We start from the raw sequence: 26,515 nt of genomic DNA, 5'->3' as shown, positions 1-26,515 counted from the left end.
CTCGACCTGCCATTTAGGTTGTGATTTGGCAACTCGTTAGGCTTGATTCTTTGGAACCATTGCATCTTAAGATGAGAGAAATTAGACACAAACAAACTAATTATCCTTTTCCAAGCTTAACCCCTCCATATTTTCTTACATTTCTGATTTCCCTTACCTACTGATGGGGATATCTAACCTTTCTTAACCACTAATGAAGTTCTGTAAACAAAGAAAGGACAAGTGATTGGCCACCTAATCCTTCCATGGTCCGCACAATTATATGCAGAATTCTGTGTTGGAGCACAAATAAGTGAATAACCCTTTCATCGTCCAAACAAGTCATTGTGTCCCATTGTTTTGTTACCTTAGCTCAATGATCTTTGGATGTCTGTGTCTCAAGATTACTATCACAATAAGCCAGCGTCATACCTAAAGCTCGACCAACTGGACCAATTACTTAAAGTAATCTCGATTTTGATTCGGATAGAATTGAAATTCAAGTCTAAAGAATAGAGAATTAAGCAGTAATAATGTTACATCACCTTTGGTAAAACCAAAAATTGAATGGAAATACATGAGAAGGTCAAGCCTGCATGATGATCTTATGACGGAATTATAAGTCGTTAAAGCCTGTTTCAACGAAACTTGATAAAAGTAAGGCCTTTCAGAATGATGCTTCTTATATGATTGGTCTGTTGTATCTCATTTGGGACTAACTCGCTAAATGGAGTTAGAAACACTAATTTGTCGATCACGAAAGTGATCCGTTATCATTCTAGTTGTCCTATTGAGAGAGCACCATATCAAGCATCATGCTGCCGAACAGGGTGAAAGGTTAGATCCTTGTGATGTCAAGAGGAAGGAAATGATATGCACAAAAACTGACGCAAGGGATCAAGATAATTTCCGAGACTCATGGGGGCATGACTGATATCAGACAAACATTCAGATCAGAAGCTCATGCTTCCATTTTTTTTTTCAATGAACAAAGATAAGCCAGAAAGAATTAATTTCGAGTTAATCAAGCAGAGCCATTGTTGTTTCGAATCACTGATGAATTGGCCTTTGGATTCGAACAGCCTATCATTCTCCATATAATTTAAGAACATGTTGCTCTTGGCTCCTAAATGCTATAAAATTGTGAAGTATACACTAAACTAATACTAGACCCATCAAACATATTGCAAGTAACATGCTCAAATGAGGGGACCATGAATGTTCTCCATCGCCATCTATTAAGAAACTCGCAAACCTCGCTGTCAAATGTCAACCACTGGTTTGCTAACAAAATAAATAGTGACACCAAATCACAGCTATGATAAGTCTTTCAGAAGATGGGGTGCAACCACCGAACTCTGCTGGAGTCTGGAAAGCTTGTGGAAGCCGCTGCCAAGTTTTAGCACTTGTTGGTCTTTGTCATGTCCTCCAATGTACTCTGTTTTTTTTCTTCTTGAGTTCTACCAACCTATCTTCTTTTGGAGCTGGTCAACATCTTCTCTTGGCCTTCTCTTGGCATGATCATGTGAAGAGTTTGAAAATTGCCATTTGTTTAGCTCATGGGAAGCCTAGTTGTATGGCTTGATCTAGGGGCAAAATCATTTAGATATATGGTCATGTCCACTTATCGTCCATTTGCTGAAATTATAGACGGACAGCCAGAAAAAGCAGCTATTTTCAACTATTAGGGAAAAACACCTCATATCTTCGTAGCATTAAAATATTTTCAAATAGTTTTTGAATTCAACAATGAGCAATATTGGTTGTGCCATAGTTGATGCGTCAAATGGGTGAACATTTGAATCGGCAGATGCCTTGATAGATGCATCGCATGATTGAACATAAAGTTTTTGAAATGAAAGTTACATGATTCAAGACTTCACATGAAATTTATTTTCTTGATTCTATGACATTCATCAATTGCACATATTGTATGGTATATGTTGCACACAAGAATCAAATTGATTGGGATAACATTACTCGGTTAATTCTAAGGGCGCCTTTGCTAGAAAAGATGTCTTCCAATTTGATACATGCGTGCAACATATGAAAGAAGATGGAGTGATTAGGAGCAGGTTCTAGGAAAGAGCCTGATGGTGGTTCAGCCACATTATTTACTTTCAAAAGTAGTTCAGACACATGATTTACTTTTTGGAAGAAGTTTGAGACTATTTTGTGGCCTTGACATCAGCTAATTTGCTATGTGATTAGAGTAGCCTTGGAAGCACTAGTGGAATGTGCCAAAAGATGTTAAAGGGATATAATTGGAGTTATATGACTCTTCCTTCATTAGTTGATACTTTAAGGGGGTTTTCTGGAATGAAAGAACAAATAATGATTGCTGAAGTTTTTAGTGTTGAATGCACTTCTCAACGGTATGTTCTAGGTCTAAAGACCTAATTCTAGATTAAACATTCCTTTCGTGGAGACAAAATTTAAAGTATGCATCTATGTATGTATCTACATATATATACATATATAAATATATTTGTTAGATTAATTTGATGGATCACATAACAACCTCCATTGCCAATAATATTTTTCTTTATTAGCGTGATTTTGTATCACTCTATATTATTTTTCTTATATGAAGGTTGTACATGAGTATATATAATTCCTGAGATGTATTGAATATAACGGAACAAAAAAATAAAATTACATTTCTCTCTCTATCCTTTCTCTTCTTCTGCAAATATTTTAACATGATATCAGAGCCACTGGTCACGTAACCTGCTGCCATCACCTCTTCCGCCTTTGTTGTGGTAGTCATCGTTATGTCTAGAAACTTTGAAGACTTCCATTGCCAATCTATCGATCTCTGTTTTCGGATGAATCAACACCCTAAAATCCTCTATTTTTTTGTAGTCTGCAAATCCTCTATTTTCTAATGAATCAATATTGATCTCATTAGTATATCTGCATATCCTCTATTTTTGGTAAATTACTACTCAAAAATCCTTTACTTTCTATAGATTCTTTTTCTCTCCCCACCGTCACTCGGCTCCATTCTCTCCATCTTCGATTTTATTTGCTGCCTTCGGCTCCTTCACCCTTCAGTTCAAAGCTAAATGCTCTTCTTCAATGGTGCCTCCGTCTACGAGAATCGTCGACCTTTGATTTTCTTCTCTTCGAACTCTGTCCTCGCTGCAACTGTCATCTTCTATGTATCTTTTTGCTGCCACATCATCGGATAAGTCAATTAGCTATATCGACAGACATGTCAATATGTCACGTCAGTCAGACAAATCAGTTTGCCATATCGGTTTCTAAGTTGTTATATCAAGTTCTAATTTGCTACATCAGCTTCTAAGCTGCTATAATAGCTCATATTTTACTACATCAGGCTCTATCCTGCTACGTCAGCTTTTGATGCCCACCAGGTTAGTCTCTGAGCTGCTATGTCAGCTCCTAGTCTATCACGTCAGTTTTGAGCTGCTACTCTAGGTCTTTATCTAGTACGTAATTTTTCGGTACATTCGTGATTCAGTTTTCAAACTCAAGTTGGCACCTATAGTACCATCTTGAGTTTGAGGGAGGAGGTGTTAGAATAATTTTAGAAATTATGTAACAACCTCCGTCGCCAGTAATATTTTTCTTTATTAGTGTGATTCTGTATCATCCTATATTACTTTTAATTTATTAGCATGATCTTGTTAGAGTGATTTTAGAGATCATATAACAGCTCGTATAAGTTAGTAAAATTTTTCATTGTTAGTATGATCCTATATCAGCTTATATTATTTTTCTTATATAGAGTATGTATACTAGTATATATAACTTCTGAGATGTACCGAATTTAATGTAACAGAGAAATAAAATTACCTTTTTCTCTCTCTTTTCTCTTGTTTTTCTTTTCTTCTGCAAAAATTTTAACAGATATATATATATATATATATATATGCATGTATATATGTGTGTATTCAAGAAACTTATTTTCTTCATACTTATATCCATGTGGGGAGGGAAAAAAAGCCTCTACTCGGCTACGAGTTTATTGTGTACATAGTAGGGGTTCTATTTCCCTCTTCATAGGAGTTCTAGGTATAGATTTTTATGGTTCCAATGAACCAACATTAGATTTTAAAAGATCAGCTACTCAATCATAAACTTGCATAACAATTTTAATAAGTGCTTAGTCCATCATCCATGTTTTAAGGAAGCTATCCTCTTACTTATTTCCCACATTGATTTCCTTTTGTGATAAAGTGGGTTCTCCTATAAAAAATGAGTTCCTGATTCACCGTGCACGAATAGGTGGAAGGCGGCGTAGGTGATATGTTATAGATTAACATGTAACACTCTAGGGAACTCTGACTAACCTAGCAAACTAGGGGTAACCTTCTCACTTTGCATTGAGTTGCTAAAGCATTCCTTATGCTACAATTTTCATTCGTCATGTTGATAAATATCTAATGTAAAAGGGGTTTGGTGATGTGAAGGAATATCCAATGCCGCTATATCCTTCATATTCAGAGCATGAATTACTTTAAGTTTTGTACATAACTTTTTTGTGAAACTAGAGACGACTAATTCAAGCTATCAAGATATTCATTGAAAATTAGCTACCAAGCAGAATGTACATGACCATAAAGGTAAAATGGTGATGATGGATGCTAACTTAGAAGCGTATGGTCACGACAAAGTCTTTATCAAGCATAAATATTTTTCATGTCCAGAAAAAAAAAGGCTAAATTTGATAATAATTAGATTATTGTTACCTTATTTATTTGTTAATCTATCTTAATATTTTAATTCATAAATCATAATCCACAATGCATCCCTTATATTTAATAAAACATTTTACACATCAAGGTAGTGTAACCGTATCTGGACCATGTTACAGCTTCTGATTAATCAATAACTTCTAAATAATATATCAATAAATTTATTTTTATAAATACAAATATTTTTAGCTAGTCAGGGTGCATGCATCAATATGTCTTTTTGAGGAAAATGGATAAAATTCAATCTAAATAGCACGGTAAAATGTTGCTACCTTTTTGCAAATATTGTCATCCATATATGCATCGTTGTTGATAGTTAATACATGTCCATTAAGTTTTAGGAAATATATTAGTTAGCTGTAGTTTATGGAACATATGCATCAAAGACATCCATTTCAGCAATACATAAGGGATAATATCAAGATATTTGTACATAAGTGGTATCTAAATCTTACATTTTTTTGATAAATTTAGAAAGGAGATCTTGAGAGTATGATTTGAGCTTGATTAAGTTTTCATTTTGAATCAGAAGATCTTGAGATTTAGAAGGTGCCATGGAAAGTACCTATCAAAGTCCCAACATGATCTCATTCGTAAACATGCAAGGTGATTAACAGCATTTTACTTTTCTTTAATCCAATTACTAAAACAGAGTTGGCAGAGAACGCAAAGCCCCTACCAATCACGGATTTTAAATTCAGTGTCAGGAATGCAAATTTGTGGCATTTACGGGGACATTCTAGTCCAAATAATCCTGTGAGGGGAGGACAGTCCCCGGCCCTCGTTTCCTGCTCTGTACGGTGTGGTCCGTGGGAGGAGAAAAAGGGAGAGATGGTTCCTTGCCTTTCCTTCCCCTTTGTCCCTTCCCATCCTGCCCCAAAACCTAGGGTGTACATCCGTCTCTACTGATTTGATCTGGAAGCTCTCCGATCCGAGATCGTTCCTCCCGGGTCTCTTTAGGTGAGTTCGATCCCCAAATTCATGCGCTAGATTTCAATTTTTTTCCAGAAAGAATGTTAATATCTGTTCCTGTAGCTTTGATTCGGACCGATTTCTTGTTTTTTTTCTCTTTTTTTTGTGAATTGGAGTTTGGTTTGTTCGGTTAGAAATATTGGTGTTTTCTGCGGATTTGATGCTTAGGGTTGTGTTTTGTTGCTCTTTTCGTTGTCAAAGTTCTATCTTTTTGATGTCGAGATAACACAATACAGCTGGATCGCCTACGCATGTTTTTATTTCTTGCTGTTCTTTTAACTTTTGATGTCAACGGTATGGGCAATATGGGTATATTTCTTCCAGTGGCTTTTTGGTGCATGTCTTAATGGTTTTGGACTGGAAATGGTGTTTAAGAATGACCGTATTTCAGGGATTGCCCAACGAGATTTGACTTTGATTTGATGCTGTTGAAATTTTGCTGATATGATCTGGTTTTCTTTAATTGCAATGAATATTTTATTTCTGGTTAACCTCATGGATGGTGTCTGAACTCATTTTTTGTAAAAGTTCATCTTTTTCTTTGTAAATTTGGCGAACAATCCTGAACTTAAAATGTGTTCAGATCTTGAAACTTAAGGAAATATTTGGTTTTCTGATGTTGGGATTTGCTAAATTAAGCTTCATTGCTTTCTGTTGTGGTTAAGAATATGAAAAATTGAGCTGATATTTTGGAGCTACTACAAAATTTTGAAGAAAATACCATTCAGTTTTGGTCCACCCCTTTGTGGATAGTAATTTTTTTTTTTTTTTGTTTTTCCTGATTTTGTGATGGTAATATACATTTGCTACTTGTATGATGAAGTTATCATGAAAATGAATTTTTCCTCACTGTTCTGACAGTTAAGCTTTTGCAAAGATGGACAATCTCTGGCAATTAGGGAATGAGTTCCGAGGCCAATCGAAGGTCTTGGAGGACCATCAGTGGTCCATTATCACTTCAAAACTGGCTGAGCTGACAAGGTCAAAGCCTGAGCGCATGAACAACCCTGATTATACAAGGAACCCTGTTGAAACAAAACCATGGGACAAATTGGGCTTTCAGGAGGATAACAAATTTGAGAATCTCAATCCTAGTCTTATGAATCTGAATCTCAAGATGAATGAGGCAACAGTGAAGAGTCCCTTCCGTAATAATGTTTATAACATGAACCCATTGTACCAGAAAAGCAACACTAACAGTGTCAACAGTTTCAAGATGAACGCTGGGATCAACAAGTATGCTAGTAACATTAGTGGCAAAGAGGTCAACAATCATAACAGCAGCAACAGCAACAATAATAGCAGCAATAGCGGCAGCAGCAACAACAATAATAACAATAATGCTGCTGTTGACAAGCGATTCAAGACATTACCTTCAACGGAGATGCTACCAAGAAATGAAGTTCTTGGTGGTTATATCTTTGTGTGCAACAATGACACCATGCAAGAAGATCTCAAGCGACAGCTGTTTGGTATGTTCATCTTTCACCTTTAGTCAATTTGCCAATTTTGTGGAATGTTTTCCGATCTGCGTTAATTGGTAAATGACATTTGAAGAAAAATTTGACTTGTAGTGTGTCTGTTGAAGTCTTATTCTATAGCTTCATACAACAGATTTGACCTGAGTTAATGATTGGATGGAACGGTGAATGTACCAGAAATTTTATGATGATTTTATCCCTTTAATACTTTCTTGTAATTTGTCAAGGCAAAAGCTATTTTTGCTATATATAAAATTTCGTACTTGGGTCTCATCTTTTTTAGGTGTTAGCCTAAGGATTTTCGAATTTGGTTACTGCTATTGGTGGCTACTTAGATATTTCACAGTTTGTATACAGCTAGTTATCAGACTTTAGTTATGGAGCTTATTTCACTTCACCAGGTTTGTTTTAATCAAGCCAGTCATGTGGCTGGGATTGGCTGCATTTGGATGATATCAGCCGTTTTCTGGAGAATTTGGGTTCAGTTTTAGGTTAAATCAATGTTTTAACGTACAAAGCTGTGTCCGAGATTGTGTGATTCCTGCTTCAGCATCCTGGTGGAGATTTTGAACCCTGGGAAATGGTAAATTGTAAATAAACAATATTTCGTCACTCTCTTGATAATTGCATATTGAGCTTCGAGTAATACATATCTTTGTTACCAACATCAAGAATATTGTGTCATGCTGTTGCCTTTACTTGCATATTGCTGTTGACAAAAAAATATTATTTACTCAGTGAAATGGTCCTAGTATATATAAAGCTTTCACGCATCTTCCTTTCTCCTGTCTTCCTTCTATCTTTTTCACATCTCTAATTGGTGGACATATTAAAATTTCCATTACATTAATATCCTAAGAAATTTAGCTACACAGAGTCATGGGGCGTTCAAGTGCTTCATCAGAAGGCATAGATATCAATATTTAGTTAATACTATTTCAGAGATTGGTACCCTGTTATTCTGGTCTGAGGAAACTGCAAAGTCCTCCTGTAGTTAGTTTTGATGGATGCTTTCTTTTGCTCGAACTATGAGTAACCTGTGCGTAGAATGTTGGTTGTTGATAGGGTGACTTTCATTCTAGTACACCTAAGTTAATTGTACCTACACATGTCCTATCATTTGTGGCATTCTATATGGATTTTGGATGGTATTGCCTTTGTACCAACTATTTGGACAGCAGTCTGCTCCTTAGGATTGTATTTGTCATGTTTGATTGCAGTTATTGTTGTTAGCAGCTCGATATGTGATCTATTATGTTTCTCTTTGCTCATTGCTCTTGTAGTTCCCTTTTGCTACCTTTTCACCAAGTTGTGTGATTCAGTTTCATGAATATTACTACTAGTTATCTGCTTCATGTTGCAAATTTTTCACCTGCTGCTAATTTTCATTTGCAGGCTTGCCTCCAAGGTACCGTGATTCTGTCCGGGCAATTACTCCTGGGTTACCTCTTTTCCTGTATAATTATACAACTCATCAACTTCATGGGATATTTGAGGTTTGTATATTTGTTTAATATTTCATTTTTCACATAGATTTTGGTGTGATTATGTGTGTTTTTAGGTGGATGTTAGGCATATTTTAGCTGTACATGACAGGAACTGAAAACTTGATGGGTGAAAGTGAAACCCTTGTTTTTTATTAAAAAAAGAAAAAACAGAGACTACTATAGAACCTCCTTGATGTTTATTGTGAGGTTTGGGATGAGAAAATTGTAGCTTGACATATCAGAGCGGAGATGTTTTTGGTTTTTATTATGCTTCCAATTTCATATGTAACATTTCTCTTTCAAGGGTAAATTTGCCAGTTGAAAATTAAATACTAATGCTTGTAAGTTTCACAAACTGTGCTTACACTTCAGAGCATCATGGCATCAAAAGTGCAGGTTGAATATTATGCTTACCACCTGTAACAACTTATACCATATGCTTGCCTTACCCCTACTATGCAATGATTATGTTCAGTCATGCCAGAATCTAAAAATACTTAAGTGTGTGCACAATGCTAAGCGTATTAACAGCTTATCTTGCCCTCTTCACTGAACCTAATTTTTTTCTTGCAGGCTGCTAGTTTTGGGGGTTCAAACATTGATCCAACAGCTTGGGAAGACAAGAAGTGTAAAGGAGAGTCTAGGTTTCCTGCTCAGGTGAAGGGAATTAAAACTTGAAAGTTATATTTTGTAACAATTACTTCATTTTTTCTATATCGAATGCTCTTATTGGGCAATATAGGTGAGGATCCGTGTTAGAAAACTCTGCAAGCCTTTAGAAGAGGATGCTTTTAGGCCAGTTTTGCATCATTATGACGGTCCAAAGTTTCGACTTGAACTCTCCATGACGGAGGTAATATGTGTTTCCATATCTTTTTTATGATCACACTTTTGCTTAAAACAACTATGTTACTTATTCTTTTCAATCTGTCTTTGTCCATAAATAACAAGAAACGGTTGCCTTTATGCTGTTTCTTTATGCATGGATCTCTAGACAATCAGCTTAAATAGCTGATCTTTTCGCTATATTTATTCTGATTATATTCCTAGCTGTATGTCAATGTAAATTAATTTAGATTAGAAGTCATAATTTATTTTGTTGAAATTATAGTTTCTTGTATAAATGCTTATCAAATGTTGCTGCAATATGCATTTGATTTTCAAATTTGAAACTCCTTTTCATAAATTCCAGCAACTATTCTCCAGTCTTAAACTTTTTGAAGATCTTTGATTAAAGGGAAAATAATCTGATTTTCTTTGGGTTCAAGTTGCTCTACATAGTTGTGCAACATTACTGATCTTCAAAGTTTCTTATAAACTGGTTGACATCTTGCTGCCATGTAACCACACGACACCTTGAAGTTGTATATCTATTTTCTTTGCCTCCTTTATGCAGTTTAGGCGCTATCACATCCTTAACTAACCCACTATCTAACTTTTTGATCTTGCTTTTAAATTAATGCACCCAAATCCAGTTCTTGGTCCGGTTTTGGATCTTACAGAGCTGCCCCTTTTGAAGAACTAATTAATACTTACGTGCCAGACCTTTTCGATGCCAACACTTTGTCCCCTCAAAATCTGAAGGAATTTAAAAGTATGAAAGCATAATGTTGTGATGTAGTTCCCATTTCGTCCAACTTGCATGCTGTTCTATATATGTCTCTTAAGCTTGTCATCCAAGTTTCTGAGAGGTAAATGCTTGCTGACCAGAAGATTGCATATTGGCCTTTTCATTTCTTTTTTTCCACTACTTTTGGCTTATCTGTTGAAATATTAATTCATCAAGTTATGCTTACTGCTTGCAATTTTGCATGGGAAAAATTTTTGATATCAAGTGAACTAAGTTTAAATGTCACACTGCTTTTTTTATTTAAAAAAATAATTATATGTTCTGTGATAGTAATGTGGCTTGGCTGGTCGACTTGCCTTCGATTTCTTTCTTGCATTCAAGCCAATCCATCATTAGTGTGTTTATTTCTTTCTTCTATTTCATCAGTCTTGTATGCTTGCTGAATTCACTTTTAGCAAACCAAGTCCTTTAGATTCTTATGATATTGGTTCAGTATGTTTATGGGTTTTATGATTTATGTCCTCTGTGTGCTTTGGATATGTTTCTGGAGCCTTTCTTGCCTCTCAAAATTATTTTGTGATGTAGTTTTTTTTATAAAAAAAATTAGAGACTGATTATCTATTTTTACATGTGTATAGACTTTGTCGCTACTGGACTTGTGCGAAAAAGAAGGCATCTGAGTCTATATAGGGGGAGATGATCTGTTTGAGGCTTCTGGCGATGTAGTAGATATATGCATATGCATGTTTTTGGGGTGTAGGTCAGCTTTGCCTTCTCATAAGGTTTTCAGTGAAGCCCAAGCTTGAAAGGTCTGCGACTTGGGTTGTATTTCCAAGCAGAAGGATCTGGTGCTTTGAGGGCCACGAAGGTAAGAGCCAGTCAGTCCAGTTTCTGATACCTTGGAAATGCAAGTGTTACATATGTAAGTAGGATTCCTGAGTGAAAGGAATAGAACCCTGTAATCTCTCTGTCATGATACTCCAAAATGAGGCTAGTGCATGGGAACTGTATTGCCGCTGCTGGTCGTTTAGTGTGTGTCTTTCTTTCTGGACATATGGTATTTCTGGATGCAACTGCTGCAGATATGTTGTCTCTTTTTTGTTTTTTGGTTTGCTTCTTGAGCTCTCCCTCCAGGAACATGTTTTTGGTAGTTTATTCTGGGATGTGGCAGGACCCAGCAGCTTAAAATGACTCTAATGCTTCCTCCCTGGATAAGATGGTGACTGATGCATGATCAGTTTCGGCATAAAAATGTGAGACGAAGTGGTCGTCATTTGCTCGTGTGAAAGATGTGGTATTCCCCGTGCAACGATGTGCTGGAGCCTTGATTTGGAGGCAAATTTTGGGGACATGATGTGATGGTCTTATTGTGAAGCGGAATTACGGGTCCGCTATATGCATCCTGCATCCGTCCAATCAGTTATGACTGGTTTCAGATTATCCTTCGGGCCGTTCTTGGGTGGCTAAATAGTGGGAAATTTATTTTTTTTTCATCGATCAAGTTATCTATATTCTTATACTTTTTTAGGTAGGTAAGTAATTTTCCTATGGATAGCACTTATAAAATGGGAGGAAGGTTTTATCTCTATCTGGAAGAGGAGTAAGTTATTTTTTCATCAGGTGGTAAAATAATTTTTCCTATTTTTATGTCTACAGTATCTGTAACTCTAATATTATATTATATGTATTATACGTATTCTATAAGATATATAAGATATATCTCTAGCTTATTTGGATTTCAAGCTGAGCTTTGGTCTACCTCGTTTTTTTTTCCTTCTCAGTTTAAAAAATACAAAAAAGATTCATCGATTCGGTCGTTCTTCATCGCCACAAGCTCGTCAACCAGGTCGCAGGGATCATGGTGGAGCTCTGCACGACGAACGCGCCCCGTTGATCGGCCCAGTCCTTCCCTGCCACTGTGCGTGGTGCATCATGGCACACAACCGCACCCGTGTCGGGACCGGCGGACTTCGTGCTTTTCGGCCCAAAATTAGCGAAGAAAGACGTCACGCCGCAGCGTGTAGCAAACAGCATGCGGTTCTTGTCCTTGAGGTAGTCATGCTTGATCCCCATTGTCCCCATGAACACCGACATCAGGAAGAATCCGATTAGCTAAATTAGATATCATCCCATCTTCTGGACGAATAGCACCGTGGCTCAGTAGCTGGGGAAGGTCTCGCAGAGCGCGATTATGAACATGGCTTTCGACGCCTGGGACACTCGAGCGCATTCACGTCCTCCACCTTGCTTGAGTTTTACATATTTTATATTTTTTTTTCGTTATTTTTTTATTATTTAAAATTTTAAACTTGAAAACTTATGTTTGGCCAAACTATTTCCAAATATCGAACTTTTGACGGTGATTAGAACTCGACCAAAGGAGTATATTTATTAAGACCAAGATATTTGTATATAATTTATCATATTTGAGCTTTGAGAATTGAGATAGGGCATTGCTCGCTTCCAGCTATACATTCGAATAGCCATAGATAGCCATGTATCGTAGTTGGATTTTTAAAGCCCAAACCTGAGAAATTATATATAGATATCTAGAATTTTAATATGCATTCTCCTGTGGCTGAATTGTAACCACCATCGCAAGTTCGGTAGTTAGAAATAATTTGGCCAAACATAAAAATTTGAAGTTTGAAAAAAAAATCAAATAACAGAAGGAATAAAAATACAAAATAAAAATAAAGAATATGAGATGTTGTAAGATTCAAATGGATCAGATAGTAATGACGTCAGCATGGTATTTACTTATTTAAAATAAAGATAATGGTAGGATGTTATATTTTATGCACATGGCAAAAATCAAGTAGTGAAATATATATTTCTGAAATGTTTGGTGGGACTGTATAATTACCTCAGACATGGGGAGAGTTAGTGTAATTTTTTCTAATAAATTTCAGTCAAGAATTTTCTTTTCCCTATTTAAAAATATATAAAAAAGAAAAGAGCGTATTCACTCAAATTTGATTTTTAAAAAAATATTCATGCAAAAAAAACTCAAATTTTAGATGTCCATTTGACAACATCCAGTAGAATCTGAAAGGATACGTACCCTCAACAGTTGTGTAGGAGCTTCAATAATATATATTAAGCTGCAAAGGAAAGTGATTTAATCAACAATTCCTCCACCGCCTACAGAATTTTGGATCTGTAAGTTCGATGTTGATGACAGTTCAATACGGCCGACATCAGACATCAGACATCAGAAAACCAGATTTCTCTGGATCATGATCCAAACTTTATGTTCAGTCAAAATTAACTAGTTTTCATGATGCAGCACTCAAAGCTGACCATGACAAATTTTAACATAATAGAATCAACATCAAGAAGCGGCGGTCACTGATTGATCACCAGAAAGGAAAACAAAATGTTCTAACATTATGTAAATAGGTTCATGATATCGCAATATCAATTATCAACAGCACAAAATCTTAGTAGTCCACAACCTCACTAAAGTTGGACGCATGCTATGAAAGCATAAAGAAAAGTTTGGCGCCTTGGCTCTCCAACTTCAAACTCCCTGGGATTAAGGTTCAAACAAGCAGACAAATCAGGTGAATTATGAAGACACCCTGTAGAAACCTTCTCGTGCCATGGGCTGCTTTTCACGTATTCACCCCAAAAACAAAACCATTGCTGAATGAGGGTACATTACTGGAAGGTATCTGATCTTGCAGCGGCGAACGAAAAGGGTTCGGCGTCACAGGATGAGCGACATGCAGCCCAGCTCCTCGAAGCACCTGCTTAGCATTTGCACACGAGATTTCAGACCTTTCTGTGAAGAAAGCTGGCACATTCATCGACTTAATCAACTCAAGAGCACCACCCCAGCTCCCATAGCTCTCCAACCCACAGTTCAGAGCAATGACAGCATGAGGCGACGAAAGGTACGAGGCCTGTTCCTGATAGATGCCTCTCACCAAGTTCACTCTCAATCTACCACTGATCCCTGACACCGTCCCTGATAGATTACTTGGAACCTCTGGCCCAATCATGACTATCTGCATGTTACCTGATCCATTCAGCAAATGGGTGATCTCTAAGAAAGCAGGCATCCAGTCTAGCTCCCCTGCAGGGCCAAGGTAATGCACAATCACTTCTTTTCCCTTTATAAGTCTGTTCTTGGAGCTCATAACAAGGGCAGTTAGTATGTGATAAACTGTCAGAGGATGGGATAATATGGCAGCAACCGGGCTTGTCATCGGGAGGGCGCGGAGACTGTAGTACTCGGACCAGCCTGATAGCAGGATAGGATTGGAAGCTCCATTCAAACAGTTTGGGAATGCCGAATCAGGAGGGTACTCCCCATCACTCAAACCTCCCCATGACTCAAAGATTCCACTGGCCTTCAAAGGGAGAAGACCAAATGGGCAATGAGAATAGCAGCTGCACTTCCTTCTCCACATCCCTTTCTGATGGAGACCCATCGACTCGAGCCATTTACAGGGGTGATCGACGAAGCAAGGGAAAATAAATATCTTCAGAGCCAACTCTTCCTCCCTTTCCATCATTGCTTGGTAGAGTCCACATATACTTTTGTGAGTTTCCTTCCAGTGCTGCTTCTGGCATACCGGGCCACAATAAACTACTGCACGACACCGGCCGCAGAACAAAGACTGATCTCCATGGACTTCCTTCTCACACATTGCACACTTTCTTAGAGCAGTCCAATTAGCCGATGCTTCCACTGGTGGAAGCTCTTCCTTCGGCGGTGGCTCGGCGTACTTTGGTGGAGTTGAAACAAGCTTCTTCTCCACATAAACCTGACCAGGTGGATGCGAGATGGTGACTGCTACGAGGTCTCCAACCTTGGCAACTTCAGGAGGCCACTGCACGTCAACTGTCTCAATAAAGGGCTCGAAGCTCATCAGCCTTCCTCTTCTTGCAGCTCCATCATTTGCCCACTCGAGCAGAGGATGCACTAGGGCAACAGCCTTCGTGAACGCAAAGACATAGCGGAGCTCCTCAAGCGTGGGGTTGCGAAACCGCAACCCACCTGTTGAAGTGCAGCGAGCGACATCTACGACGGGAAACCGACCAGGTCCGGAGGCCTCCAACGATAAGGACCGAACCATCCTCTTGTTTGAGGGGAACAAGAGGGATTCTGGTTGAAAGATGACCCTCAGGAGCTCCACATTAGGGACCCGAATCGTCTCCCTTACGCCTGTCATCTTCTGAGCATCCTGCTCGGATTTGAACAAGTGGAAGCCGAGGTCTCCTCCATCGCCACCAATAAACTGGGCGCAAGGGAATAGTTGCTTCTTGTTGGACCAGTCGGCGTCCTTGCCAATTCGGATACCGAAGAGATGGCCAGGTCGCAGCCTCTTCCATGGGTCAGTACGGTAGAGAGCGGCGGAGGCGCGGAAGAGGGATATGATAAAGGCTGGGGCAATTCCTTCTACATTTAGGAGGCAGGTCCCGGAGCTCGGGCCGAGGCCCGGGCCAGAGCCAAACTGCTCTTGGAAACGGGCAAAGAGGTCTTTGAGATGCATCTCCATGGAAGAAGCTACGGATCTCCAACTTGTTAACAGCAAAATCAGCGAATCGCTCACCAAGTGAAGATCTTTCGGCTTAGATTGATAGCTCTCGGATTTCTTTTGGAAAACCCTAAAAAATCTGCAAAAATCCGTTGAAAACCTCAATTTACAGAAGACGAAAAAGAAAAACCCAGGCTCCAAAAAATTCTCCAAAATCCAGAACACTCTTAAGGGACCTCTAGGGTTCGATTCACCCAGTAAATTATCACTAAATATGTATCAATCAAATCCGGTTACTTTTCCCCCTCTCCAATTACAGAAACCAACAGTCTCCAGACTAAAATTTGCATACGTCGATGGATTCCTAGAATCCCGAATCAATGCAGATAATTCAACAATGGTACAACGATACAATCAAATTTCATGAAACGAGGAGAAAGAAGGGGAAAATCTACCAGATATCGCTAAAAAGGATACACAGGAAGAAAAGAGAGGTCGCGAAATAGATCCAGAGAAGTACTCACATCAAATAGATCTAGATCTGCTGATGAACCAGTTGTGGCGGTTTCAGAAACGAGAATCCTCTCTATTCTACACTTAGTCCTTCGAACGGCTCTGTTTCTAATGCTTAAGCAGAGTACGGAGGTCGATGGGGTGAACGCTCCAAGAGGAGAAACAGGGGTGTGGCTCTTCAAATTTCACTAGCATTTCCAATAGAGTGAATGCGTCAATCGAGTTTCTACATTAAGTGGATAATTAAGACGGGATGAGCTTGGCTTGTATACTTACCTAATCAAAACATTTCCTTATTTTCTTGTAGTTTACTTAAGGAATTTATATACAACAAAATGACATGGTACACTTTCAGGAATTTACAGTACCTCTAGGTTTTAGGATGGTCTCCTTTTAGACCTTTCTAAGGACCTAGGTTACAAGCTAAATTCACTAGTTAGATAAGCTGCAAGATGACAAACGACGGGCAGCAACCTGCATTTTATATGTTGGATATAAGGTCCACATTGAATTTTAATAAACCTGTAATTTAACACACATCAACCACCTGGCAGCTTCACTTTTCCGAGTGTGCTTCCCTCAGGCTTGGAGGAATATAACATAAGTCAACAAGGTACAAATATGACAGGCCTAGAGGAAAAGAGAATCAAATTTGATGTTCAAGTCGTAACTCATCGGAGAACAGTAACACTGATGGGATGGGCCTTGCAATTAATTTTTTTATACTTTCCAGGAATTACATTCACAGAATTTCTAAGCATGGTTAGGAATAAGAATTGAAACACCATTATCGAGTTTTCTCTATAAACTTTTAATAAAACAATCCAGCATTAAGCATTAGTCATGCTTCTTTCGGCAGCCCTCGTGATTTTTCGAATGATTCTACCACACATTTCAAATCCGCTTCCGAAATTTATTCTGTTGCTCATATCACAATATTCCAGGTTCCCTTGCATCCCTCTAACAAACATTATTATGATACACCTTTGCTTCCAAGTCCCCTGACAAAACCACGGAACCAAAGAGGTGGAGAGCAAAAAACAATTGCTGTTAAAAAAAAAATCTATTCCATGAACCACGGAAGCAAAGATGTCTGTTTATCACAGTAAAGTGAAATAAAAAAAAAAATAGTTGTGCTGTGGAAACAAAATAAGGATAAACCACCACTCAGTAAGACACAGGCAGTTGAACGAGAACGTAAAACCTTTTCACAAGCCTGAAAATGTCAAAATACATAAGCCACTTGAACCCTCAATAGGTAAAAGTAGAAACAATCATCCCGACACCAATTGCTGAAACCAACAATTTAAACCCTATATTTGAAAAAATTAACTCGCATAAAAACTGCTGCTACTTCAGCTGGCATCAACACCATTCTCCAATTATAACCAGCATTTTGAAGAGTGCTGCAACAGACCAGTATCTCTCCTTTCTTTCTCTGACCATATAAAAAATATCAGAGAAAGAAAACTGGGTCTTCTCCAATCCACTCGATGGAGAATTTGGAAAAATTATTTAAAGCACCATACAGAGATTGAAGAAACTGCAGAAATATCACAGCCATGTATGTATCAACACTATGAATCCACCATCTCGTCTTGCAACTCGCTAGGGGCAATGAGCCCTGGAATGGTGAGCATACGTTGCCGTTCCCTTTCTCTTTGGGCAGCTGCTTCTTCTGCATAAAGATCTTTATTGTCCTGCATGTAAAGGTAGAAAGCATTAGACACAGCTACAAGGTCAAAGCTGATATTTAATTTGTCCCAAGCTTGGAGAATTCCAAACCAGCTATGAAAATATATTATTATATGCGGATGTGATTGGAGAATTCCAACTTAATAACCATATCACGAGGGGAAAAACAAACTGCACCGGTACCCCACTATCCTCCCCAACGGTTTGCATCCGCCATGCATGCCATACAAAGTGGATTAAGCATTCAAGACCATGAAAAAAAAGCACTAATCACAAAGAAGCTTTCATGCATCTCAAAGCCCCATTTAACAGGAAATGAGCTGCAAAACTTTGTTTTCTGCTGACCTGCAGAGCTAATCAGCATCATCCTCAAGAATATCAAAGCAAAAAATCCACAACCCCAGAGTCAAATTTTAACCAGCCTAAGTTGTCAATAAGCAAAGTTCTATTCAACTCTTGAGGAGATAAGCTAAATCTAAAGAAAAAATGGGCAGTTAGCCCAAGTTTGAGTAGTCAAATAACAATTTTATGTACAATTATCAAGTTATATATATATATATATATATATATATATATATATAGATAGATAGCAAGGTGACTTGGATATGGGTGTAGGACATGGCAAGGTCCAATAATCATCAAAGCAAAAAATCCACAACCCAAAAGTCAAATTTTAACCGGCCTAAGTTGTCAATAAGCAAAGTTCTATTTAACTCTTGAGGAGACAATCTAAATCTAAAGAAAAAATGTGTAGTTAGCCCAAGTTTGAGTAGTCAAATAACAATTTTATGTACAATTATCAAGTGTTACAATATATATATATATAGCAAGGTGACTTGGATATGGGTGTAGGACATGGCAAGGTCCAATAATCATCAAAGCAAAAAATCCACAACCCTAAAGTCAAATTTTAACCGGCCTAAGTTGTCAATAAGCAAAGTTCTATTTAACTCTTGAGGAGACAATCTAAATCTAAAGAAAAAATGTGTAGTTAGCCCAAGTTTGAGTAGTCAAATAACAATTTTATGTACAATTATCAAGTGTTACAATATATATATATATATAGCAAGGTGACTTGGATATGGGTGTAGGACATGGCAAGGTCCAATAATCAAAATACAGAAAACATGGATAGACATCTATCGAGCACATGAATGTATACATATTTTAAATAGTCAAAGGTTTGTTATGCATATGTATGAAAGTGATAGGTGACCAAAAAGAAGCATGGAATTCTAATAGTTTTGCATACCACATTACAGGAAAGCATTAAACTGCCCATAAATTAAAGTCATTTATAGTGTTGTAATCATTACAAGGCATCAAAACCATAAGTTCAGATGCTAATTATTGAGAGAAATTTGAAGCCATTGAGAAAATCAAAATATGCTCCCATGAGTAAAATATCTCAATGAGTAGATGTCATTTTGTAAACGTCAGTTCTTGATAAGAAACCAAGATTACTTATTGCAGTGCATACTTAAACAGGAAGGAACATAGATATACATTAGACAACCGCATAACCACCAAATTATAGGTTCTGGAGGACCGAACATGCAGGGGGTGGGGTGTTTGTGGGGAGGCCCCGCCCAATAAACTTCGAATATTTGGTATCCAAGGGGAAGTGATTTCCCTCCTATTGCACACCACCAATCCCTCCCTCCCAAGCCCTCCATGCCTCCCCACACATTGACATAACAGAACAAAAAAAAAGAGCACCTCACTTCCCCCACCCACACCCCTCTTAAATGTGGACCTTGACTGGTCAATTATCTCAAATGCCCCTTGCTTCTGAGAGAGAGAGAGAGAGAGATCCAGCAACAATAGCTGGTTTCCCATAACAGATCCATAACAAATCATAAAATAAATTTAATTGCCTTAAATTCTATCATAAAAGGAACTTTTAATCCCTCCATATCACACTGGCTGTGCATAGAGACTTTTAATGCTCCCTCTCAATCTCAACCATCGTCCCACACCTATTTTGCTTTCAATCTCAGCTGTTCTCTTGCACGTTCTCTTTTCAATCTAAATCTCCATGCCCTGCCTGGCACTGCACACTGCTCCTTATTTCTTTCAATCTCTTACATTTGTCCTGTAGTGCAAACAAACGCTATTCATAGTCCATCCAGGCAAACTAGGCTAGGTATGAGGAAGGCAGATGGGGAGATACAGTGTCTTCTCCAATCTACTTTCTAGTTTTTGACTACATCAATTAGTTGCTTGTATCTTTAATTCATTCTTAGTTTTTTCTATATATGTGTGTTTCTGTGTCTGTGCATGTTTATGTGCAAGCACGTGCATGCGTGCACACATGAAGCATGCATACAGATACACATGCAGACAAAATGAACAGTTAGAGAGTAATCTGTCTATAAATTTGGCAAGGCCAAAAAGCAAAACAACTTTTGTGTTAGCATTATTCCTCCTTAATAAAAGCACAAAGCATTTTTTTTTCAGATGTTATCTGATTATTTTCTTAGCATTTAATACAATAGGCTCAACTAAACATGCAAATGATAAATCCCAATTATCTTATCAGATGGTGGAATAAATAAGAACGGAATAAACAATCATTGATTAAATTGAAATCAGTAATCATATGCGCTAGCAACCTTGTGTGCATGTGCACACACATAAAAGAGCATTAAACACATCTCAATTAAGCCCTTGTTGTCTTATTGTAAGCATTGCATTTTTTAAGTAGGCTTTAAACAGTTCTAGTAATATGCTCCTAGGAAAACCCAAAGAAAAACTCCTGAATTCACACCTGCAAATATGTATACACTCCTATTAGGATCTAGTAATACTTCACCAGTTTTGAACTAAGGACAGGATAAGATATTGGTAAAACATTTATAGTCCAAAACAAGTTGCAGTTTTCTAAATCTGCATTTTAACTTAAGTATAAAAATAATGACATGTTTTTGGAAGGTCAAAACAGAAGGCGCCTCATAAATTTTTTGAAGAGATACCGTCAAATTTCAAACAGTGGATGCAGATGGAAGGTTATCTGTATTACAAACAATCTTAGTAGCTCTCTTTTACTGCTTTGAATAATACTTTAGATTATTCCTCATTTAACAAATTAGTCACCACCCATTACTTGCAAATTTATCTACTCAATATAATGATACTTAATATTCTAAATCTGAGAATCTACACAACCAAAATAGATAACTAAATTTCAGTACATTTTTAATCATCACAAAAAAACCAGCAAACAAAACATTAAAACACCAAAAGTATAATGCTAAATACATATCTGATTTTATTCACAATGTTTAGTAAATAGTTTGATAAAGGCCTCCATGTTTTTCTCTGATCAGGTTTGGCATGGTTAAGCCCTGGGAGAAGCTACTACCTGAACAGACATGCGAACAGCACACTTACTGCTCACTTGAGCAGTGCAAGAAAAGCATATAGCATCATTAGTCATCACATTACCTGAGCTGAGAATTCTTTTGATTGTATAAGAAAGTCTCGGGTGTGGTTTTTAAATATATGGAGATCATTTCTTGACTCAAACAGCCCATCAACAAACCGAGTTACCTGCAGAAAACTTAATACTCAGATAACTAAAAGAGAACAGAATAATGAAAACTAGAACATGGATCTCTTACCTCTGCCAGCGTCAAATTTGGAAAAGATGTCCCTAGTAGTTTTATGGTGTAATCACGGATAAATACTGTGTTACTAGGGCATGGAATAGGAACTGCCGAGGCATCCCACAAGGGCTCTGTTAATGAACCAGAATCTAACTGAAATGGCAACAATAGATTAAGTTAATACAAAGGAACAGCAAGATCAGAAGCTGCAAAGCATTAGTTTGCTAATTACCAGGCAAAACAGATGTTGAAGTATTAAAACATGCAGCTTGAAACCAGGTTTATGAAATGTGTCTGTCAAGACAGCAAATATTTCTTGCTCAATTGTTAAGAAGTAAGTCCTATGAAATTGATTGCAAAATTCTGAAACCTGTCAATACACCATATACACACGGTGAGTTAACTTCATTCAGCCAAATGATGGACAGCCAAAATGGGTGGAAATGAATCCAACCTGAAAGTTTTTTAGCATTTCCAGCAAGAGATTAAGGCCAGTCTCAGCAATATTCCTTTCAGTATGTCGGAAAGCCCAGATGATAGAATCCATGACAAGCTTCAGTTGCTGCATCAAGCAAGAGTGGCGGACAAGACGGGCAACTAATAAGAATTGTATCCAAAACATGGCACTTGCATTGATTAAGCAATGTGGAAGCTACTTAAGAAAATATGGACACCAACCTGACTTGATAACTGGATTAAAGCATGAAAACAGTGTGTAGCAATTGCACGTAATAAAGAAAAGAACTTGAGACGATGCTCGGGATAATCTTCAAAGTTCTTTGTAATCATCTGCAGAAAATACAGAAAGTGGTAACATTATTTGTCAGAAACCTAAACAACAAAAAGACATTTCTATCTTAATATGCTAACTCTCACCTCAAGAGTGCATTGAAAAACTGCTTCAAATATTCGGGGGACATCTTCCATCATTAGGCTTTTATATCTATCAACAAAGAGTGAGACACATAAATGACTATTACGGCATACATTGTGTTACTACCAAATTTTAAACAAAAAAGGCAATTAGAGAATGACACACAAATCAAACAAATGCATAAATTCATCCTTTATCATGCAATTTATGGTGATACCCCTTCAAGAATGATGATACAAAACTTACATAAACATGGAAGTGATGCAACCTAAAAAAATTATATTTTAGGAATTATTTATTTTTATATTCTCTATGCCAAATTTGTTATAAGGGTTGAGTTAGGAAGGTCAATATATATATGTGTGTGTGTGTGTGTGTATGGCTGATAGTGAGCTACAACTAGGTTGAGTTAATCCAAGAACTACAAAATCCTAGCCGGAAGCATAACCCAATGTGTGGACTGGCCTGTAAATAGCTTCACTAATAGAGTCATGATAGGAGAGAAGTTTGAGAAACAAGGACTCCATTTTTAGTTAATTATAAAATTATTTTTTGTATGAAAGTAGTATAAATTGCTCCAGTTCATACCATTCAACACCCTCAACACTGCCAAGGCATGCTCCCCAAATTCACTGGAGGAAGGCTGGCACTAGAGCTCCCGATTAGCCTCTTCCCCTCTTGCCGCCAACTCGCTATCCGGCTCACTATCATTGGTTGGCACCATAGCTGACTCCTCCATCCCTGAGCACCTATTCTCGCTGTCGGAAGGGGCGAAGACCACCCTAGCTCGCTCCTTCCGTTCAGACGAACCACCTCCCAGCGCCACAGGACAGAGAGGACGTTGCCGCAGCTGATCGCCGAACACTATATCCTTCCTCGGCGCCCGAGATGAAGGAGAAATTGCCCCAAGGCCCTCCGTCAAGCCCTCACCAGTGCTCAGCCCAATAGACCCAAAAGATTCAGTACCCTTCGTCGCTCCCAATTTGATCAACCACTGAGCTCGAGCCCACTACAAGCAGGCCCTTGTTCGTGCCCCCTGACGCTGGAGACTAGGACAGCACAAGCCTGCTTCCACTATGACAATCTCTAGGCCGCACACCTCTTCCACCAACCCGGCCCCTCCGGTCTCCTTGGTCGAACCCAAATCCCTCAAGAGGTCAAAACCATACATATCTAATTCTGGTCTAGGTCAGGCTCGACCCTTGCTACCCGCTTCCTTTGATCGTGTGGTCATTCGGAGGAGATCAACGGCATGCAACTTTTGCTGGCTTTTGCCACTAGTATGAGTTCGGTGCTGAGCCGATTGAGCTCTACCGATTTTGCGGTGAGTTCGGCCAAGATGACGAGAAGCCCAATCTAGATGACTCTGGAGTTGACTCTACCATCTTCTCCCTCGGTGTCCCCTTGGCCGCCCTCGGCGGCCGGATCCTTGCCGTCGCAAGCCAGGGGCCCAAAACAAATTGCTGATCTTGCTCTTTCGTGTTGGTATCATGGCCGCCTCTATCCCCCCGAGTTATCAGCCACCTTCAACACCATTGGCGTCGGGGAGCTTTTCCAATCCAAGGGGTCACCCACCTCCATCTGCGGCTCCAGCACCAAAAACTTGCACTCATCATCGTTGTGTCCAATTTGCCCGCATCAATAGAAGAATACAACACTTTCATAGACAAAGGGCTGCCAGAAAACCCTAGCTCTCCCCTTGATTTGGATTCCAGACTCCAAAGGTTCAGTGGCATCAATAGCCACTTTCACCCTTATGTAACCCAGTTTCTTCAGTTGGTCAGCGAAGCTATCCATGGCCAGTGGTCGGCCGACAGCTGTAGCTATCTGTAGCTATTTGCAAGATAGAAGCCTTCTCCCGATACTCCAGACGAAGCTTCGGCAGCCTCAGCCACACCACCGATTTGACGACATCTGTTCTCAAAACAAAGTTTGGAACCTAAGGCTCCATTGTCATCAGCTAGCCTGCCACCACCGAAGGGCCGCCTAAAAGCACCATCCCAATCCTCCTCTGATCTAAACCTGATGACAATATGGTCTTTGGCCGGAGGGAAAGCTTCCACCTCGTATTGAAGTTCCCCCTGCACCATCACCTCCTGGGCCACCAAATCAGCCGGAACTCGCTAGCCTAAGCTCCGAGCAGTCACTGCAACCTTCTCCCACGACTGCCTTATCGCCTCGATCCGCTCCAACAACTCGAGAGCCTCTGCGAAGTGTCTCCAGAGGTTCTCCACCACCTCCTCCGAGATTCGGTGGGATGTCCACCCCACCATCCTCAATCGACTCGGCCTCTTCTCGACATGAAGTGGCGGACTCCGGCTCTCACCGGCGAAGGAGCCCCCCGATGCTTTCCTTCTTTGGGCACCCATTCACCACGCATACCAGCGGTTAATCGAAGCTTTGAGAGCGCACGAAGTTTGATGCAATCGCTCACCCAGAGCACACCCTACCTTTACTTTGCTGAATTTGATTTGTTAATATGGGACTTGAGCTTCAAATATGTAATTGAGTGACTATCTCCCCCTCTCTTTTGTCTTTCCACTACTCCCTCTTCTTATCCTTCTCCTTCTAATTCCTCCATCTTCTCCACAAGATAAAAATTTGACGTTTTTGAATATGTTCATTGAACTTACAATTTTTTATTGTCAATTGTTTCTGAAGTTGCAGACAACTGAAATTAATTGTTTCATTAGGAATTTCATTGACCATATGATTTATTTTTTGTTAATTGTTTCTGAAATCATATATACAAATAAATACATTAAAATACCTCAAGTTAAATTACAAGATCTATTTTTCAGTAAAATTACCATCAGAAAGCCATAGTTTGGATATCCTAAGATTATGAGACTCCTATAATCAATCGCATTGGTATTTATGCTAGTTTGGGAGTTTGTCTGAAGAACTCAATAGATCTCTGAATTTGTGAATTTAGAGAGATATGAAGTCTGGAAGCTGAAATTAATTCAACTAATTCCTCCAATGAAAATTGAAACTATTTTTTAATATAAAATACAAAAGCTTTAAGTACAAAAAAATAACCTCAAGTAACCTCTGGCTTGGTTAAAAGAAAAGTAACCTCTCTTAACACAATCAAATGCGTAAATGTGGACGTATAAATTGAACACTAAGCCAAACTGTCCTAATAATGAAATGAGAAAACAACTCTTCCAATTTTTTGAATCATTCAATAGTTAAAAGTAAGAGACTGGAGTTTTAGGTTAAGATAAGAGGAAATCAGTTTTCTTTCTGATTTACATTCTTTCACAACTCACTCCTGAGTCAACTCTATGTAAACAGGGTAGCCAAGATAAGAATAAAAATTAATATTACATATTTCTTATACCAGAGTAAGCAGCAAATAAAAGAAAAATGCACTGTAAAGCATACTTGTTTATAATTGTGGCGAATAATGACAACACTTCAGATTCCCTAGCATCAGGCAAATTTCTTGCATAGTCACCAAGTATAGGATCCATCATTGGTGGCACAAACTGCTTTCCAATTTGTGGTTGGTCTTCAGCCTTGTCCAAAAATGTCTCGATCAGCTTGAGAGTCTCTCGCTTAACAGATCTGATATTATCACAATAAATTAGTAATGGTAAAATTATTCCTAGAAGTCTTAATAATGAGAAAATTGTGAAATGCAACATGATGAAGCATAGTTGCCACTTTGATGCCTCACCGAAGAAGCTTTACATAGGATGTTCTTGAAGCGAAGGGCCCCCCTTCAGCTATACTATTAGATATAAGCTCACTGTACATTCTGTTAAGGAAAAAATAAAAATAAACAAAGAACAAGTTAATAAAATATTAAGAAATGAACTATTTCTCGGCCAAAAAGTCTGAAGTCACTGAAAGATGTGAACTAAATACCATACCTGTATACACTTAGCATGTCCAAGAATATCAAGGATATTTGTGAAAAGAAAAATGACCCAAGAGAACTAGCAGCACTAGTGTTTGTCTGTCAAGCATCAAAAGGTTGTGTTACTCTCATTTAATTTGCGAAAGCTTCGTTAAAGAAAGTTAAAAATGTGCAATGCAAACTAGAAATACTTTCAAAACAAGATTTCAACATTATATATCTTGGATATTGAATGTATTAAAACTTCAGATTTAA

At 38.3% G+C, this 26,515-nt stretch overlaps 3 protein-coding genes across 3 annotated transcripts in view; 1 reads left to right on the top strand and 2 right to left on the bottom strand.

Moving 5' to 3' along the window:
• Nucleotides 1–5,418: 5,418 nt before the first annotated feature.
• On the top strand, nucleotides 5,419–11,316 carry LOC103709199 (B2 protein-like). Its single transcript, XM_008794427.3, has 6 exons — nucleotides 5,419–5,663; nucleotides 6,537–7,147; nucleotides 8,552–8,652; nucleotides 9,217–9,300; nucleotides 9,386–9,496; nucleotides 10,852–11,316. Exons 2-6 carry the CDS (start codon nucleotides 6,553–6,555, stop codon nucleotides 10,891–10,893), a joined length of 933 nt encoding a protein of 310 aa, XP_008792649.1. The 5' UTR covers nucleotides 5,419–5,663; nucleotides 6,537–6,552; the 3' UTR covers nucleotides 10,894–11,316.
• Nucleotides 11,317–13,547: 2,231 nt separating this feature from the next.
• Nucleotides 13,548–16,922, bottom strand: LOC103709197 (zinc finger MYND domain-containing protein 15). The gene is made up of 2 exons (XM_017843363.3): nucleotides 16,227–16,922; nucleotides 13,548–15,841 (listed from the first exon to the last, which is right to left on the bottom strand). Exon 2 carries the CDS (start codon nucleotides 15,721–15,723, stop codon nucleotides 13,831–13,833), a length of 1,893 nt encoding a protein of 630 aa, XP_017698852.1. The 5' UTR covers nucleotides 15,724–15,841; nucleotides 16,227–16,922; the 3' UTR covers nucleotides 13,548–13,830.
• A 478-nt stretch (nucleotides 16,923–17,400) lies between these two features.
• Nucleotides 17,401–26,515, bottom strand: part of LOC103709198 (protein EXPORTIN 1A-like) — a 30,288-nt gene continuing 21,173 nt past the window's right edge. Inside the window, exons 23-32 of the mRNA XM_008794425.4 lie at nucleotides 26,274–26,359; nucleotides 26,078–26,158; nucleotides 25,783–25,965; nucleotides 22,395–22,461; nucleotides 22,197–22,307; nucleotides 21,973–22,080; nucleotides 21,751–21,888; nucleotides 21,534–21,671; nucleotides 21,358–21,462; nucleotides 17,401–17,915 (exon numbers count right to left, since the gene is read on the bottom strand). Coding sequence (XP_008792647.1) covers nucleotides 17,793–17,915; nucleotides 21,358–21,462; nucleotides 21,534–21,671; nucleotides 21,751–21,888; nucleotides 21,973–22,080; nucleotides 22,197–22,307; nucleotides 22,395–22,461; nucleotides 25,783–25,965; nucleotides 26,078–26,158; nucleotides 26,274–26,359 — 1,140 coding nt within the window. The 3' untranslated portion in view covers nucleotides 17,401–17,792. The remainder of the gene's footprint in view (nucleotides 17,916–21,357; nucleotides 21,463–21,533; nucleotides 21,672–21,750; nucleotides 21,889–21,972; nucleotides 22,081–22,196; nucleotides 22,308–22,394; nucleotides 22,462–25,782; nucleotides 25,966–26,077; nucleotides 26,159–26,273; nucleotides 26,360–26,515) is intronic.

The sequence above is a fragment of the Phoenix dactylifera genome, chromosome 11 (genome assembly GCF_009389715.1).
Source record: "Phoenix dactylifera cultivar Barhee BC4 chromosome 11, palm_55x_up_171113_PBpolish2nd_filt_p, whole genome shotgun sequence".
Taxonomy (NCBI): domain Eukaryota; kingdom Viridiplantae; phylum Streptophyta; class Magnoliopsida; order Arecales; family Arecaceae; genus Phoenix; species Phoenix dactylifera.
The sequence above is the reverse complement of the archived record's forward strand: the minus strand, read 5'-3'. Positions and strand labels throughout refer to the sequence as shown.

What these genes read in the sequence shown, in the direction of transcription:
- LOC103709199 (XM_008794427.3), top strand. Translation starts at nt 6,553, where the DNA reads ATGGACAATCTCTGGCAATTAGGGAATGAGTTCCGAGGCCAATCGAAG. An exon ending in TCTCAAGCGACAGCTGTTTG is followed by an intron (nt 7,148 to 8,551) that starts GTATGTTCATCT and finishes TTTCATTTGCAG; the next exon opens with GCTTGCCTCCAAGGTACCGT. An exon ending in AGTCTAGGTTTCCTGCTCAG is followed by an intron (nt 9,301 to 9,385) that starts GTGAAGGGAATT and finishes TGGGCAATATAG; the next exon opens with GTGAGGATCCGTGTTAGAAA.
- LOC103709197 (XM_017843363.3), bottom strand. Translation starts at nt 15,723, where the DNA reads ATGGAGATGCATCTCAAAGACCTCTTTGCCCGTTTCCAAGAGCAGTTT.